At 31.1% G+C, this 15,844-nt stretch overlaps 1 protein-coding gene across 1 annotated transcript; it reads left to right on the top strand.

The window, feature by feature from the left end:
• LOC106771397 (soyasapogenol B glucuronide galactosyltransferase) lies at nucleotides 1-2,149 on the top strand. Its single transcript, XM_014657369.2, has 2 exons — nucleotides 1-550; nucleotides 666-2,149. The coding sequence occupies exons 1-2, from the start codon at nucleotides 44-46 to the stop codon at nucleotides 1,638-1,640; spliced, it is 1,482 nt and encodes a 493-aa protein (XP_014512855.1). The 5' UTR covers nucleotides 1-43; the 3' UTR covers nucleotides 1,641-2,149.
• Nucleotides 2,150-15,844: the final 13,695 nt, after the last annotated feature.

The following is a 15,844-nucleotide window of genomic DNA, read 5'->3' as shown; positions in this document are numbered from 1 at the left end:
AAAGCGTAATGAATAGATCATTCTCCATTAAAGATCGAAAACCATGGGGTCCTGTGAGGTCAAAGGTGAAGCTGAAATGCTGAAGGCTATTTTTCTTCCATTCATCTCAACCAGTCACCTAATTCCGGTGGTGGATATGGCGAGACTCTTCGCTATACACGGCGTGGATGTGACGATAATCACCACACCAGCAAACGCTGCCGTCTTCCAGAGCTCCATCGACCGTGATTCTAGCCGTGGCCGCCCCATTCGAACCCATGTGGTAAAGTTCCCACAAGTCCCTGGTTTGCCAGAAGGTATTGAAACCATCAACGCTGACACTCCTCCACTCTTGACGATGAAAATCAGCGAGGCACTGTCCATTCTCCAAGGCCAGTACCAGGAACTCTTCCGTGTTATGAAACCTGATTTCATTGTCACCGACATGTTCTACCCATGGAGTGCCGATGCAGCCGCTGAACTCGGAATTCCAAGGCTCGTTTATGTCGGGGCCAGTTACTTTTCTCACTGTGCAATGAACTGCGTTGAAGAGTTTGCTCCTCACGCCAAGGTATAAAAGCAAGATTCTTAAATATGTACATCTGAAACCGAATCAAATTACAAAGTTCAGTATGTCTTGTGAGTTTTTCTACTTTTTTGAAGCGGGTTGTGTATGTGTTTCATAGGTAGATTCGGATGGTGAGAGTTTTGAGCTTCCTGGGTTGCCCCACAAGTTGGAGATGACACGCTCGCAGTTACCGGATTGGCTTAGAGCACCAAAGCCCTATACCTATTTAAAGAAGATGATTAAAGAATCAGAGAAAAAGAGCTACGGGTCACTGTTCAAGAGCTTTTACGAGTTTGAGGGAGCTTACGAGGAGCATTACAAGAGGGTCATGGGTACTAAAAGTTGGAGTATAGGACCAGTTTCGTTGTGGGTGAACCAAGATGAGTTGGATAAGGCTGGTAGAGGGCATGCAAAAGAAGGAGAAGGAAAAGGAACAAACGAAGAGTTGATGAGATGGCTTGATACGAAGAAAGAGAACTCTGTTTTGTATGTGAGTTTTGGGAGTATGAACAAGTTTCCTACCGCACAGCTTGTTGAAATAGCCCACGCACTTGAAGATTGTGGACATGATTTCATATGGGTGGTTAGGAAAAACGACGATCATGGGGATAAGGGTTTTCTGGAGGAATTTGAAAAGAGGGTGCAAGAAAGCAACAGAGGGTATCTGATATGGGGTTGGGCACCACAACTTGCTATACTAGACCATCCTGCAACTGGGGCAGTGGTGACTCACTGTGGGATGAACACTGTGTTTGAAAGTGTGATTGCAGGACTGCCATTGGTGGCTTGGCCTATATTTTCGGAGCAGTTTTTCAATGAGAAGTTGGTGGTGGATGTGTTGAAAATTGGAGTTTCGGTTGGAGCAAAGGAATGGCGAAACTTGAATGATTTTGGGAGTGAAACAGTGAAGAGGGAGGAGATACGAAAAGCAGTTGTTTTGGTGATGGGTGGAGAAGAGTGTGTAGAAATGAGGAGGAGAGTGAAAGTGCTTAGTGATGAAGCAAAGAAAGCGATTCAGAGTGGTGGCACTTCTCACAACAATTTGAAAGAGCTTATTGAAGAGCTCAAATCACTCAAACTTCAAACAAAATAATTCTTTTAACCACTCTTTTCTAACAATTTTTGACAAATATATGTGATAACATTTCCTTTGAAATATTTTTTCAAAAATAAATTCAAACAAAATATGTCTTGTTATAAAAAGTTGTTAAAATATCAGGATCCAACTTTAAAATGGTATATAATACCACTCAAAAGCTTCAAAAGCGATGTGGAAGATGTTAGATAATGAGAGTCATAAACTTTTATTTATGAATTCTGATATTTTTACAACTTTTTTTAATAATTTTTTTTACTGTTTGAATTTATGTTTAAAAAATATTTGAAACTGACGAATCACAAACTATCGCATTTGTCAAAATATTGTTAAAATTAGATAGCTGTTAAAAGAACTTTTTCCTTATATTTATTGTTAATGTATCGTTAGTGCTGTTACCAACTATGATCAGCTTGCGAGAATAATGAACCTATGCTTAGTTTTTCACTTTTGACCAATCAATGTTTACTTTAGTGGTGAGGTCTTATTGAATATAATCTGTCTGATTTGGTTTGTTGATTTCATTTCTTAATCAATATTTTAATGTAGACTGTCTGTATAATTTTAAGTATTAAATTAATGTAAGACTTATTAATACTCTAATTGAACCATGTTAATTCTTGGGTGTCTAATTCTCTCCTTTTCCTCTATTTGTTTCTTGTGGTATTTGAGGTGGACTTTTCTAGTTTCCAATGAACTTTGCTATAGTTTCACATTAAAAATAAATGCAAATTTCCCCAAAATAAATACACCATAAATAACCAGTTTCCCATCAAACATTTGAGAAAATGAATTAACCTAACTTCAAAAAGAATACAAACTAATACAGAAAATAACTACGACTAATTGCACGCTTCAAAAGAAATAAAAAATAGTACTTGAATATAGGCTTCTCATATACGTGTGGTCCTACTCTTTTTAAATTAAGCAAATTTTTATATATTTTTTTAATAATTTTTTTTGACAACTTTTATATAACACATATATAATTATTTATATTCATCTGTTTCAAATATTTTTTTAAATATAAATTTAAACAAATCAATAAAATGATGACACATGTTAAAGAAAATAAATATTAATATAACGAATAAATACTTGATCATATACAATACACAAATAAATGTTTTTAAATTATTTAATAATTTAAAATATTTTAATAATTTAAAATGAAATAATTATAGAAATAACATAAATATATACATACACGTACTATTTTATTTAATATTAAAAAAATACACATTTTATCTTGATTCCAATATAAAAAATTTAAAGCCATAGTTAATACACAGATTTTTTTTTTTTCAAAATCGAGATAACTTTAAATAATGCTGCCAACATATTATTTTGTCATCGTACACATAATTAACTCCAACAATCATGACAGAAATAATAATATCTTAAAAACTAATGGATTCAAACAAATTTGAAGTTAAAATTGTTTCTCTTTTCAAATTTAACTCGTGTAAGGTGGGAGTTTTATATAAAAATAAAAAAGGAATCATATTATATTAATTCATGGAAGCATTCCCGTGGTCAGAACACCCAACCAAAATTTTTATTCTTAAATAAGTTTTAACATTATAATAATTTGTATATATGTAATTAAGTATTTACTAACAACGTTTATTTTGTTGCGCCTTGGAATGTTGTAGTATTTTTTTAATCTTAACAAAAATATTATTTTAAAATAGAGGAATACAACTTTCATATAGACCAATAAACCTTATAAAATATAATTTCTAAATTTGTTGGGTTTGGTATTGATGCGTGTGGGCCTAGATGAGAGGTGTTGGTATAAGAAACTTTATTTAATATCGAGTGAGTTAACAGGGTTAAAGATAGTTGTAATTCTCTCTTAATCTATGATTATTATAGATACAACAATTAAAGTGAATTTTACTAATGTGAAAAAAGGTTTTTCAAAACATCGATTTATGACATTTAATAAGCTGTTGTGGTAAAAAACTGTACGATGGTTGCCATTAAAAATAAATATTAGGATGATTATATAAAGAATTTCGTTTTAAAAATTGATTAAGAAATAAATAATGACATTTATATAAAAAACCACAGTTAAAACTTGAAAAAACAACGACACTTGTATAAAGATTTGTCATTCAATTTATAGTTATAGTACTTTCATAATAAAAAAATGTGTTGTTTTTCTCATGCAACTTTCATCTGTGTTCTTTCGTTTATGTTTTCTCTTTCTTTGTACTTTCATGTTCTCTTTTCCATGCATTTTCGTTATCTCTTTTTTTTTGCATTTTTATAATTTTTAAAGTTAAATATGTTTTTAGTTTTTATATTTTGGGACGACTTTAGTTTTAGTCTCTCTTCAAACTAAGGTACAATCTAGTCATTCAACTTTAGAAAACTTTGGTTTTAATCCTTTTTACCAAAATTTTTTAACTTTATTTGCGGTTTCAAACGCAATTCTCAGTTAATATTGAAGTAAAAATGTGTCAAACAGTGTAAACAATCCAAATTCTATAATGAAATGTGTTTGAAACAACAAATAAAATTAAAAAATTTGGTAAAAAAAACTAAAACCAGAGTTTTCTAAAGTTGAAGGATTAAATTGTACCTTAGTTTAAAACAGGACTAAACCAAAATTGCCCCAGAGATTAAAAACATATTTAATCCTAATTTTTATTAGAATAATAATATTTTAAAAAAAAATTTTGATGATTTTTTGACAACATAGCACATATTACTATTTTATTGATGTATTTGAATTTATTTTAAAAAATATTTAAAACAGATCAATTACAAACTGTTATGAATGTATTGTTAAAAAAATTGTTAAAAAAAAAAATTCTTTCTATTATAATCAGTGTAGAACTTCACGAGCCTCTTATGAATTCTGTGTGAACCGTTAGTTACGAAACATTATCGGTCATTTCATATGTTATAAGTCTACGTCATACCATGCTGTAAAACTGAAGTCATGAGACTTTTTTTTTTTACGAAGCTATTAATACCACGTCAAGAGATTTCTTTGTGAAGCTTTTCAGGTTATATCAAAAGACTATATATATGTTAATGACTACTTTTAATAATTTTTTAGCAATATGTTTATTTTATTTATTGAGAATCATTCTGATTCTCCTAACTGTCTCATGACAGTTAGTTCGTTTTACCGGTTTTGTGTTTTCCCCTTCCTCTATGGAACTCTATATATAGAGTTCCTTCCCTCTTTTTCCAGTGTGTGATGTAAAACAGTCTTTGAATATTTTCATGTTAATAATTGAAAAGTATACGTTTTTCTTACTCACCTCGTCGCGATCTATCTTTTCTTCTTCTTCATTTCCGGCAACCGCCGTGTCGGAACGCCGTCGACGAAGCCTCCGACGCTTTCTCTCTCCATCGCCTCTGNCNCTCTGCTNCCTCGCTCTCTCTCTTCCACTCATTCTTTTTCCAACTTATGCCACGCATGCAAAGTAATATTACGTTTAAATGAATTGTCTGGGCCAGCTGAGGCATTGGGCCTTCACCATTCCAGGTGAACAGTGCTGGGCCATTCTCAAAATGGTATCAGAGCAGGTCTAAGTGCTTGCTCTGCTTCCGTTGTTCGTTCTTCGATTCTTGCTTGTTTCTTGGGCCTTCTTGGTGGTTTCTTGTTGCTGCCATGGATCAAATCGATCAAACGTCTAACCCAGCTAGCCCCTACTATTTGCACCCAGGAGAAAATCCTGGCCTCACTCTGATCACGCAAGTTCTGAACGAAAACAACTATTCGTCTTGGAGCATAAGCTTAAGGAGAGCTCTGCTTTCCAAGAACAAAGTAAAGTTCATCGATGGATCGATAAAAAGACCTCAAGAAAGTGGTGCTATCTACGACGCCTGGGAGAGATGCAACGTCATGATTCTATCTTGGATTACGAAGACTCTGTCACCCCACATTGCCGAGAGCGTGATCTACATTGAAGACGCTAAAGAGCTATGGGATGAGCTCAAGGAAAGGTTTTCTAAGGGAGATTACTTTAAAATCTCAGACTTGCTACAAGAAATACATTCTATCAGACAAGGTGAAAGGGGGGTAAGCCAATTTTTTACTGATCTAAAAATTCTATGGGAGGAGCTGGAATCTTTGAGGCCTATACCCACTTGCGTTTGTGCCACACCTTGCAGTTGCGATTTGTCCAAAGTTTCCTTAAAATACAGAGAGGCCGAGCATGTAATATGCTTTTTGAAGGGTCTAAACGATTCTTACAACACTGTTAAGGCGCAAATTCTCCTAATGGATCCTCTTCCGAATGTCAACCACGTTTTTTCACTCATTATTCAACAAGAACGACAAGAAAAACAAATGTCTACAGAGGTAAAAGTCCTTGCTAATGTTGCTGGAAGAAATGGTCAATGGAGGCCTGACCAGAACTAGAAAACTCAAGGAAGAGGAGCTGAGCATCAAGGAAGGGGAATTGGTTTTTGTGGCCAAGGCAGAGGAAGGGAAAGAAATCCCAACTACGGGAAGCAATGTTCATTTTGTAACAAAATGAACCATACTATAGATGAGTGTTACTCTAAACATGGCTATCCTCCTTGGTACAAGAAAGAAGAGAAAAGAACTGACTGGACAAGTGTTAATGCTTGTCAAAGCAATACTGACTCTGGAGAAACTCAGAAAGTTCAACATGTCAACAATGGCAATGGTTTCAATTCCATTACACCTGAACAGATGCAGAAACTCCTCAAAATAATAGACAAAATTGATGATCCTCCCACACACAAAATCAATCAAGTTCAAAGAGATGAAACAGAGAATGAACAAGGTATTTTTTCTTGGATTGTGGATATTGGTGCTACAGACCATGTTACTCATGATAAAAACAATTTTATTACATTCTACAAGATCAAACCAATTTCTATAAAATTGCCAAATAATACTACGCTTATTGCGAAACATGCTGGAACTGTGCAGTTTACTAAGGAATTTGTCATTTTTAATGTTCTTTATATACCAGATTTCTGTTTCACTTTAATATCTGTGCAAAGTCTTATCAAGGATATGAACTGCAACCTAACTTTTTCCTCTAAGCAATGCCAGATCAGGGAAAATCATACTTTGAAGACGATTGGATATGCTAAATCCTACAATGGACTCTATTACCTGCAAAGCTTACCTAAATCTGTTCAAAGATATAATTCAAAGACTGTTTTCTCTTGTAAAAGTGTTGATGCTAACCTGTGGCATCTTAGACTGGGTCATCCAGGACATAGAATTGTGAAACAAATATGTGAAAATTTTTCATATGTTAAAGTTGATGACAATTCTGTTTGTGATACCTGTCATTTTGCTAAACAACACAAGTTATCTTTCCCAAAGAGTATTTCTGCTACCAGTGAATGTTTTGAAATAATACACTGTGACATATGGGGACCCTTAAATACTATTTCTGTTCATGGTCATAGGTATTTCCTCACGATTGTTGATGATTACACTAGACACACATGGATTTTCTTAATGAATAATAAAGGACAAACAAGGGATTTACTACAGAATTTCATCATTAAAATCAAGAATCAATTCAACAAAATGGTAAAAAGCATCAGATCTGACAATGGGCCTGAGTTTAGATGTGAAAACTTTTATAACATGCATGGTATTAATCATCAAACTAGTTGTGTTGAGACACCTCAACAAAATTCTGTTGTTGAAAGAAAACACCAACACATCCTTAATGTGACACGCAGTCTCCTTTTTCAATCAAATATACCTAAGGCTTATTGGTCTTACGCTGTAGGGCATGCTGTCTTTTTAATAAATAGAATGCCTTCACCTATCCTCAACAACAAAACTCCTTATGAAATGCTTTATAACAAAACTCCTACTTATCTTGATTTTAAAGTTTTTGGAAGTTTATGTTTTGCTTCAACTCTAGAAAATAACAGAAACAAACTTGATTCTAGAGCAAGGAAAGGAGTTTTTCTAGGATACAAGAGTGGTGTAAAAGGATATATTATTTTAGATCTAAGCACCAAAGAACTTTTCATAAGCAGAAATGTCATGTTTTATGAAAATATATTTCCTTACAACAATCTACAAGACAACAGACTCGACACTGTCAATGAGGAAGAGAAGGCTGAATCTATCAATGATCTTTTAAAAGATCATTATCCTTTGATTGAAGACAGAAATGATGAGTTAGATGATTTTGATCAAGAAGGACAGGAACAAGCTTCTGCTGACAGAGATAACAACAACAACAATATTGATGATCAAGAAAATCATGGAAACAGAAGATCAAGTCGACTCAGAAAGACTCCAAACTATCTAAAGGACTATGTTCATCAGGTTCACCAATCCTTATCTGTTAAAAATAGTCTTAAAACTGCTTATCCTATTAAAGCTGTCATGAATTGCAATAATCTATCTGAGAAATACTCCAAATATATCATGACTATTACTAACAACAAAGAGCCACAATCTTATAATGAAGCTAAAACCAAAATTGAATGGCAGGAAGCTATGAGTAAAGAAATTAAAGCCTTAGAAGATAATAATACTTGGGTTCTAACTTAGTTACCTCCTGAAAAGACTCCCATAGGATGCAAATGGGTGTATAAAATTAAATACAAAACTGATGGTACTATTGAGAGATACAAAGCTAGACTAGTAGCAAAAGGATACACTCAACAAGAAGGAATAGACTATCTTGACACATTTGCCCCTGTTGCTAAACTTACTACTGTTAGACTTCTTATTGCTCTTGCTGCTTCAAACAATTGGTTTCTACATCAACTTGATGTAGATAATGATTTTCTACATGGAGATTTAAAGGAAGAAGTCTATATGCAATTACCTCCAGGTATGAACACTCACAGAGAAGGACTGGTATGTAAGCTAACGAAGTCTTTATATGGCTTAAAGCAAGCTAGCAGGCAATGGTTTGAAAAACTATCTTCTTATCTTGTATCTGTTAAATATAGCCAATCCAAATCTGATCATTCATTGTTTACCAAAAGAACTACCACTGGTTTTACTGCTTTACTTGTATATGTGGATGACATTGTGTTAACAGGAAATTCTATAGAAGAAATTAATCACATGAAAGAGCTCTTGCACAAGAAGTTTCGAATTAAAGACCTTGGAGAGCTTAAATACTTTCTTGGACTTGAAGTAGCAAGATCCAAGGAGGGAATTCATTTGTGCCAAAGAAAGTATGCCTTGGACATACTTGAGGAAACAGGAATGCAAGGCTGCAAGCCTTCTTCTACCCCTTTTCTGAAAGACACCAGCACTCTATACAAAGAGGACAACTATCTGACCAATCCTGAATCTTATAGAAGATTGATAGGGAAGTTACTCTACCTCACCAATACCAGACCTGACTTGTGTTTTACTGTCAATCTCCTCAGCCAATTTATGCAATCTCCTACTCAATATCATTATCAAGCTATTCAACATATTCTCAGATATATAAAATCCTCACCTTCTGAAGGGTTATTCTTTGCAGCTAATTCTCCTAGACAACTAAAGGCCTTTAGCGACTTCGATTGGGCTACATGTCCCAACACAAGGAGATCCACTACAGGGTTTTGTGTGTTCCTTGGATCATCACTCATTTCCTGGAAATCTAAGAAGCAGAAGACTGTTTCCAGATCTTCCACTGAAGTAGAGTACAGGGCTCTTGCTGCCACCGTATGCGAAATACAGTGGCTTCACTATCTTTTGCAAGATTTTCAAATTGAAGAGGCTGGGGTACCTGTTTTATATTGCGACAACAAATCAGCACGACACATCGCCCACAATCAGAGCTTCCACGAACGAACCAAGCACATAGAGCTTGATTGTCACGTGGTGCGCGAAAAACTCCAGGAGGGCCTCTTACGTCTTCTTCCGGTCCTATCCGACGAACAGCTAGCTGACATCTTCACGAAGTTTCCACACCGTGTAAAATTCGGAACGATTACTCCCAAGCTTGGACTGGTAAACATACACTGTCCAGCTTGAGGGGAGGCTATTGAGAATCATTCTGATTCTCCTAACTGTCTCATGACAGTTAGTTCGTTTTACCGGTTTTGTGTTTTCCCCTTCCCCCATGGAACTCTATATATAGAGTTCCTTCCCTCTTTTTCCAGTGTGTGATGTAAAACAGTCTCAGAATATTTTCATGTTAATAATTGAAAAGTGTACGTTTATCTTACTCACCTCGTCGCGATCTATCTTTTCTTCTTCTTCATCTCCGGCAACCGCCGTGCCGGAACGCCGTCGACGAAGCCTCCGACGCTTTCTCTCTCCATCGCCTCTGACGCTCTGCTGCCTCGCTCTCTCTCTTCCACTCATTCTTTTTCCAACTTATGCCACGCATGCAAAGTAATATTACGTTTAAATGAATCGTCTAGGCCAGCTGAGGCATTGGGCCTTCATCATTCCAGGTGAACAGTGCTGGGCCATTCTCAAAATTATTGTGTGGTATATTTGAAATGAATCAATGAGAAATTATCACATAAATGATTGGAAAAAAATTATCAAAAAATCATTTTCTTATCACCAAACCTTTGTGAGGGGTATCTTCACTTATGGATAGTATTTCATACTTATTCAATTATTTATTTAATTGTTTCTTATTTATTTTACAGCGATACAAGCACACAAATGGTAAATTCATGAAAAATTCAATGAAAACTTATCTAATTTAATTATTTTGAAATTATTTAATTATAATCTTAATTTATATTTTATTTATTAATTTAATTTCATGTGGATGATTAATATGACGTGGAATATTTATCTACGTAGATATCTAGAAATTGAATCATTTGAATCTAACATAGTTTTAAGTAGATATCTAGAAATTGAATCATTTGGATCTAACATAGTTTTTTTAGTTGAATTTCTTTTTTAAAATATGGTTGTGTTTGAAAGGTGTTCGATTAAGAAAAATATTTGAGTGATTACTTTTCAACAAGCAATAGTTCTAAACCTTAAACAATAATATTCAATGTAGTGGTAAAGAGTTATGGATGAAATTTCAAACTCAACAAAATAGATGTAATATGTTTATAACTCTTAAGCCACATAGATGCATTGTTCAACCAATTCAATGTTTGATTAAATGTTTTACAATGAAAACATTTTACTAAAACATATATTAAATTTTTTTCAAAATGTATTTCGCTAAAACGTTGAATTTTATAAACTAATATATTAAGCAAGGATATTTTAGTCCTTAAATATAATAACTATTTTTTTAAACGACTACATTAAAATAAAGATATTATAATTTTTAAACGGAAAAAATTAAAAATATTTAATTAAAAAATGGAGAACTAAATAAAAAAAAAAACTCAAACAACAGTTATTATCATTTTAAGAAAAAAAGAGTTCAGTAGCACACAAATGAAGCGTCTGTAGTTAGAAAAGTTACATATGGATGATCAATGTTTCTGTCTTACATAAATTTAGGCTACTGAAATATTATAATGATGATAACAATGAATAATTTATTATTATTATTATTGTTATTAAATAAAATTAATATGAAATATACTAAAATATTTTTTTTTTCTAGTACACATTCCCTGAGTAATAATTAGGTAAAGACATGTAATATATCTAAAGAGATGTTGGAGTGCATTGGAGAAATGCACTGGAGGTCGGTTTTTACCTTCCGTACCCACATAATTACTAAATGCACCCCATTAAGAGAAAAAGGCTTAAAATTATTTTGCATCGAAGAAGAGAAGGAAAACACTGTATATAAAGAAAAAGAAGAAGAGAAAATGTGAAAAAAAATTATTTCGAAATTTTCTTTCTAAAATATAATTAATATATTTTGGAAAGTTCAATCTAAAACTCTCATACATATTTTAAGGGATATTTAAAAAAAATTATTTTGAAAAATAAATTTCATAATACATCTGACCACTCTATAATTTGTTTCAAAAATCATGTTTTGGAAATATTTTTTAAAATTATATTCCAAAACATTTTATTCCAGAACGTTGCCGAAACCTAAATTCCTTAAGTCATCTTTTCAGAGAACAAAATATCATTTTGAAAATTTGAGGGAGTGCGTGGAGAAATTCACGGGTACAGGGAGTAAAACTCGTGTTCTTCAAAAATTTCCTTGTACCCCAGAAATTACTTCTTACGTTTCCAGAATTTAATAATGGGAAAATTTTCTTTTAAAAATTCTTTTTTATTAAAATAAGTTAGGAATTTTGTGGTAATGCTAATAAAGATTATTTTCTGACTAACAAATGTTATTATTTTATTGCTGTTCAGAACACTGATTAAAGTATTTGTGGCCGACGTTACAAGCACAAAACTTTTATTGAAGTTAATAGAAAATAAATTATTGTTAATGCAAGTGGAAAAAGATAAACCTTGGTATCAGGGTTTTGAAAAATGTAGACTAAATTATAGATAGACCCTTTACTAAAAAATAACTTTGACTAATGTAGACTAAATAAATAACTAACCAATACATTTAAATAATCAAAATAACTTTTTTCATTTAACTATAATTGAAATAGTTTATTTAAATAAAAATATTAATATTTAGTAAATTTAAATTGTTTTATACAACCAAAAAATCTTAAATGTAAAATTATTTAAATTTTATAAAAATTATGAAACTCATACAAACACACAAACAGGTTAATAAAAGTTAACTAAATAGATTGAATTGATTAACAATTTACACTAAATTGCTTATAAGTTTGGAAAAAATACATTTTAAAATAAAATGTTTGTTAATAATACTTAAAGCAATTTAAGTAGTTTAAGTAATTAATTTCGGTTGGTTTAAATCATTATCTAAGCTTAATTAATCTTATTGAATCATTTGTTTAACTTTTTATTCACTTTAGAAAGTTTATTATATTTGAAGTTTAAGATGATTTTGAATTGTATTATATATATATTTTTTTTATTTTAAATTGTTTTTAGAATTTAACAATTTTGGATTTAAATTTATTTTGATTTGAATTAGAATGTGTTTTTTTTCTATTTTCTTTGAAATTGAAAAAGAATAGGTTTTTGTTAAATGAGTTAGTGAATTAATCTGTTTAACTCATTAATCTATAATAAGTCAGAATGAATTCAAACAGTAAGTTAGACTCGATTGACTTGTAACCAACCTGTGGTGAGTATGATTGAATTAACCTAAATGACTTGTTTTAATATCACTTGTTACATTTTTTTTTTCTATACCTCCATATTTTTCACAATAACATTTTAAAATATATTATTTTTTCAAAAAACAATACTCAGAAGGTAATAAAAGACGAATTGTATATACTTCCAGTAATTGTAGAAAAGAAAATTTGCAAAATGCATTTATCTGTTATTATAAGATACATGATAAAGAAATTATGTTTAATGAAGAAATACTCATTCAAATATAATCCTAGTGACATTTATTAACAGTTAGATTGCACATAAGATAAATGGTTCCTTGAGCATACAAACCATGAACAAATAATCTACAATTTATAAATTGTTATTTCCTTACATGTTGACATTTTAAAATTTAATTCTTTTAAAATATGCAAAAGTTAGATTTAAAACAAGTTAACATTTACAATTTTTCAAAATTCACTTTTGTTATTTCACCAGAATACGTTGAGAGAATTAGAAATATATTTTTTTATTATTTCACTAACAGGAAATATAAAAATGATTGAAAATATAGAAAACAAGCAAAACCTTGCTTTTCTGCTAACATTGAAACTTATGGGAAAACTTAGTCATAAAAAGATAGATTTACTTATAATATCATTTTTTTTTTATCACAGACATATATTTAAGGGATAAAACTTAAACCAAACATTTAAAGAGAAGTCAGATATAAATAATAATATATCATTTCAATTTTCACTCGAGGGTCTGAATATTAAGAAGAAATACTCATTCATGTCTAAAATAAATTTTGTGATATTTCTACCAAAAATATAATTTTATATATATATATTAATAAATCACCGTTTTTTTTTTCAAAATTATACAAGTCGGTCACTTATGTTATGGGCCTATTCAGGGTGAAGTAAACTATGAAATTAAAAGGTGTGAGCTTATCTTTGTATTCAAGGAAAATATTTTTTTAACAATTTTTTTAATAATTTTTTTTATAATTGTTTATGTGATAATTTGTGATTGGTTCATTTTTAGATAAAATAATCAATAAAATAATAATATATGATCTGTTAAAAAAAATATTAATATATCATGGTCTCTGTATCAAACTCATAAATCTACAATTTTAATTTAAATTTGAGATTTTTTGTCCAATTATTTCATGTTATATGTTTACAACTCCCATGATTTTGTAGGTATTCAACTGAGGGAGTTTCCGAAGACAACAAGAACCTATATAAGCCCAACAACCTATTACCCGACAACATGAATTAGGTTCATTTTATTTATTTTTCAAATTTTTGAGTTAATATTAATAGATAATATATCACTGGGTCCTGCAGTTAGGATTTCTGCTACTTCATCCAATGGAGTCTAGCAAGGTGTCAAAATTCAAACACGATCCCCATTGATGCTAAATTTTTGGGTGCTACAACAAGATTTTGACTGAGAATAACAAAACAGTATACAACCTTTTTCAATACATGGTATGTACCGAGGAAGGAGTTTGGATTGTAGTTAGTAAGAGGACATGAGAGAAACTGTGAGAAAAGACAACGCTAGCTAGTTTCATGAGAAGAAAATGCCGCCGCCATTGAAGATCGTATTGGAACGTGCGTGTCCTTCTGATCATACCAGACTTTGTATTTGTGTGCAGCACCATGAACTATATATATGCATGAGTGGTCACTAAATGTCTAAAAGAGTCTTACCTTAGTCCTTGTCTTCAAATGTTTTTCTTTTCATTGAAAATTAGGTTTCCGATGTGTCTTTCTTCAATGTTTCTATAACTGTTGTTTTTTTTTTTCTTACTATTATATGTTGCAGACATAGGACCAGTAGAATAAACGTTTCTAGTTCGAATCAGAATATGGTAATTTTCAAACAGTGCACAGATTTTGTTTTAAAAACTGGAATTAGGTATTTTATTTGACTATTTTTTTATTTTTTATTCTTTGGTTGAATGTTTTGAAGACTTAAAAGACTAATTATAGAGTAGTACTCTTATGGATGCAGGCTCTTATCTTATTATACACACCATAATTTTAATTTTAATTTTTTCTATCAGTCTCTTCTGTTTTGGATCTTTGTCTAAAAGAATGACAACAAACTAGAAACCAACCAAGAAAACGATGATTGGGATTTCATTACATGAACTTTAATTATTTATTTGTTCTGGGTCCCTTCTCTTTCATCAACCTAATAATCAAATCAAAATAAAAATACAACAACCCCATACTTCACCAACTTCCATATGAATTATAATTAATCTACAAATTAAGTTTATCAAAGGTTAATGAATTGAACTGTTTATATCTATCTCCTTAGTTTGACTACTTAAGGAATTTCTTTAAAAATATATGATTGAAGTAAATTTTAGTCCCACATGTTTTTTTTTCCTTCTATATATATATATATATATGAATATATTAATTTTACCATGATTTATTGTTTTATATAATGTTTAACATTAAACTTGTTAAGTATTTTAATTTTCCTTTTGTTTTAAAAAAATTTCATTTTCGTAAATGACAGTTTAATAGGTAAATTTCATGCTATATAGATGATCATGGATGTTTTGAGAGAACTTTCTATAAAAACTTTTACGAAAAAGTCAAAAGTAAAAAAAAATAAAATTGTAATGTAAAAATATTTAATAGATAAATTAAAAATAAATTAGAAATTAATTTTAACTTTATGAAAGAGATTGTATCTTGGGGATGAGGAACAATTCCTTATATAAAGTAGAGCATTTATGAGTCTAAAGGTTGACTTTATTTCTCATTAATATCAGTGTCAAAAATCATAATTCTTTACAGTTAAGGTGTCATGTTTTTTGAAAGAATGATAACGCCCTTTGTAACTGTAGGGAGTTTAATTATTGAAACATAAATGCTAATTAATAAAGTAATAAATGATTTATTACTTTAATATTAATATTAATAGAAAAGACAGCGAAGCAAAGAGATGGGTTGAAGAAAATGATTTATTAATATTAATATTAATATTAATATTAAAAAGTCGATAATAATATTAATAACTATCTCTGTCAAAAGACCTCATAATTCCCTTAAAAGCACTCATTTCACTTTATTCTATTCTATTCTATTCC

Source organism: Vigna radiata, chromosome 8 (assembly GCF_000741045.1).
Source record: "Vigna radiata var. radiata cultivar VC1973A chromosome 8, Vradiata_ver6, whole genome shotgun sequence".
Taxonomy (NCBI): domain Eukaryota; kingdom Viridiplantae; phylum Streptophyta; class Magnoliopsida; order Fabales; family Fabaceae; genus Vigna; species Vigna radiata.
Note: the sequence above shows the minus strand (reverse complement) of the source record. Positions and strands in the feature narration are given on the sequence as shown.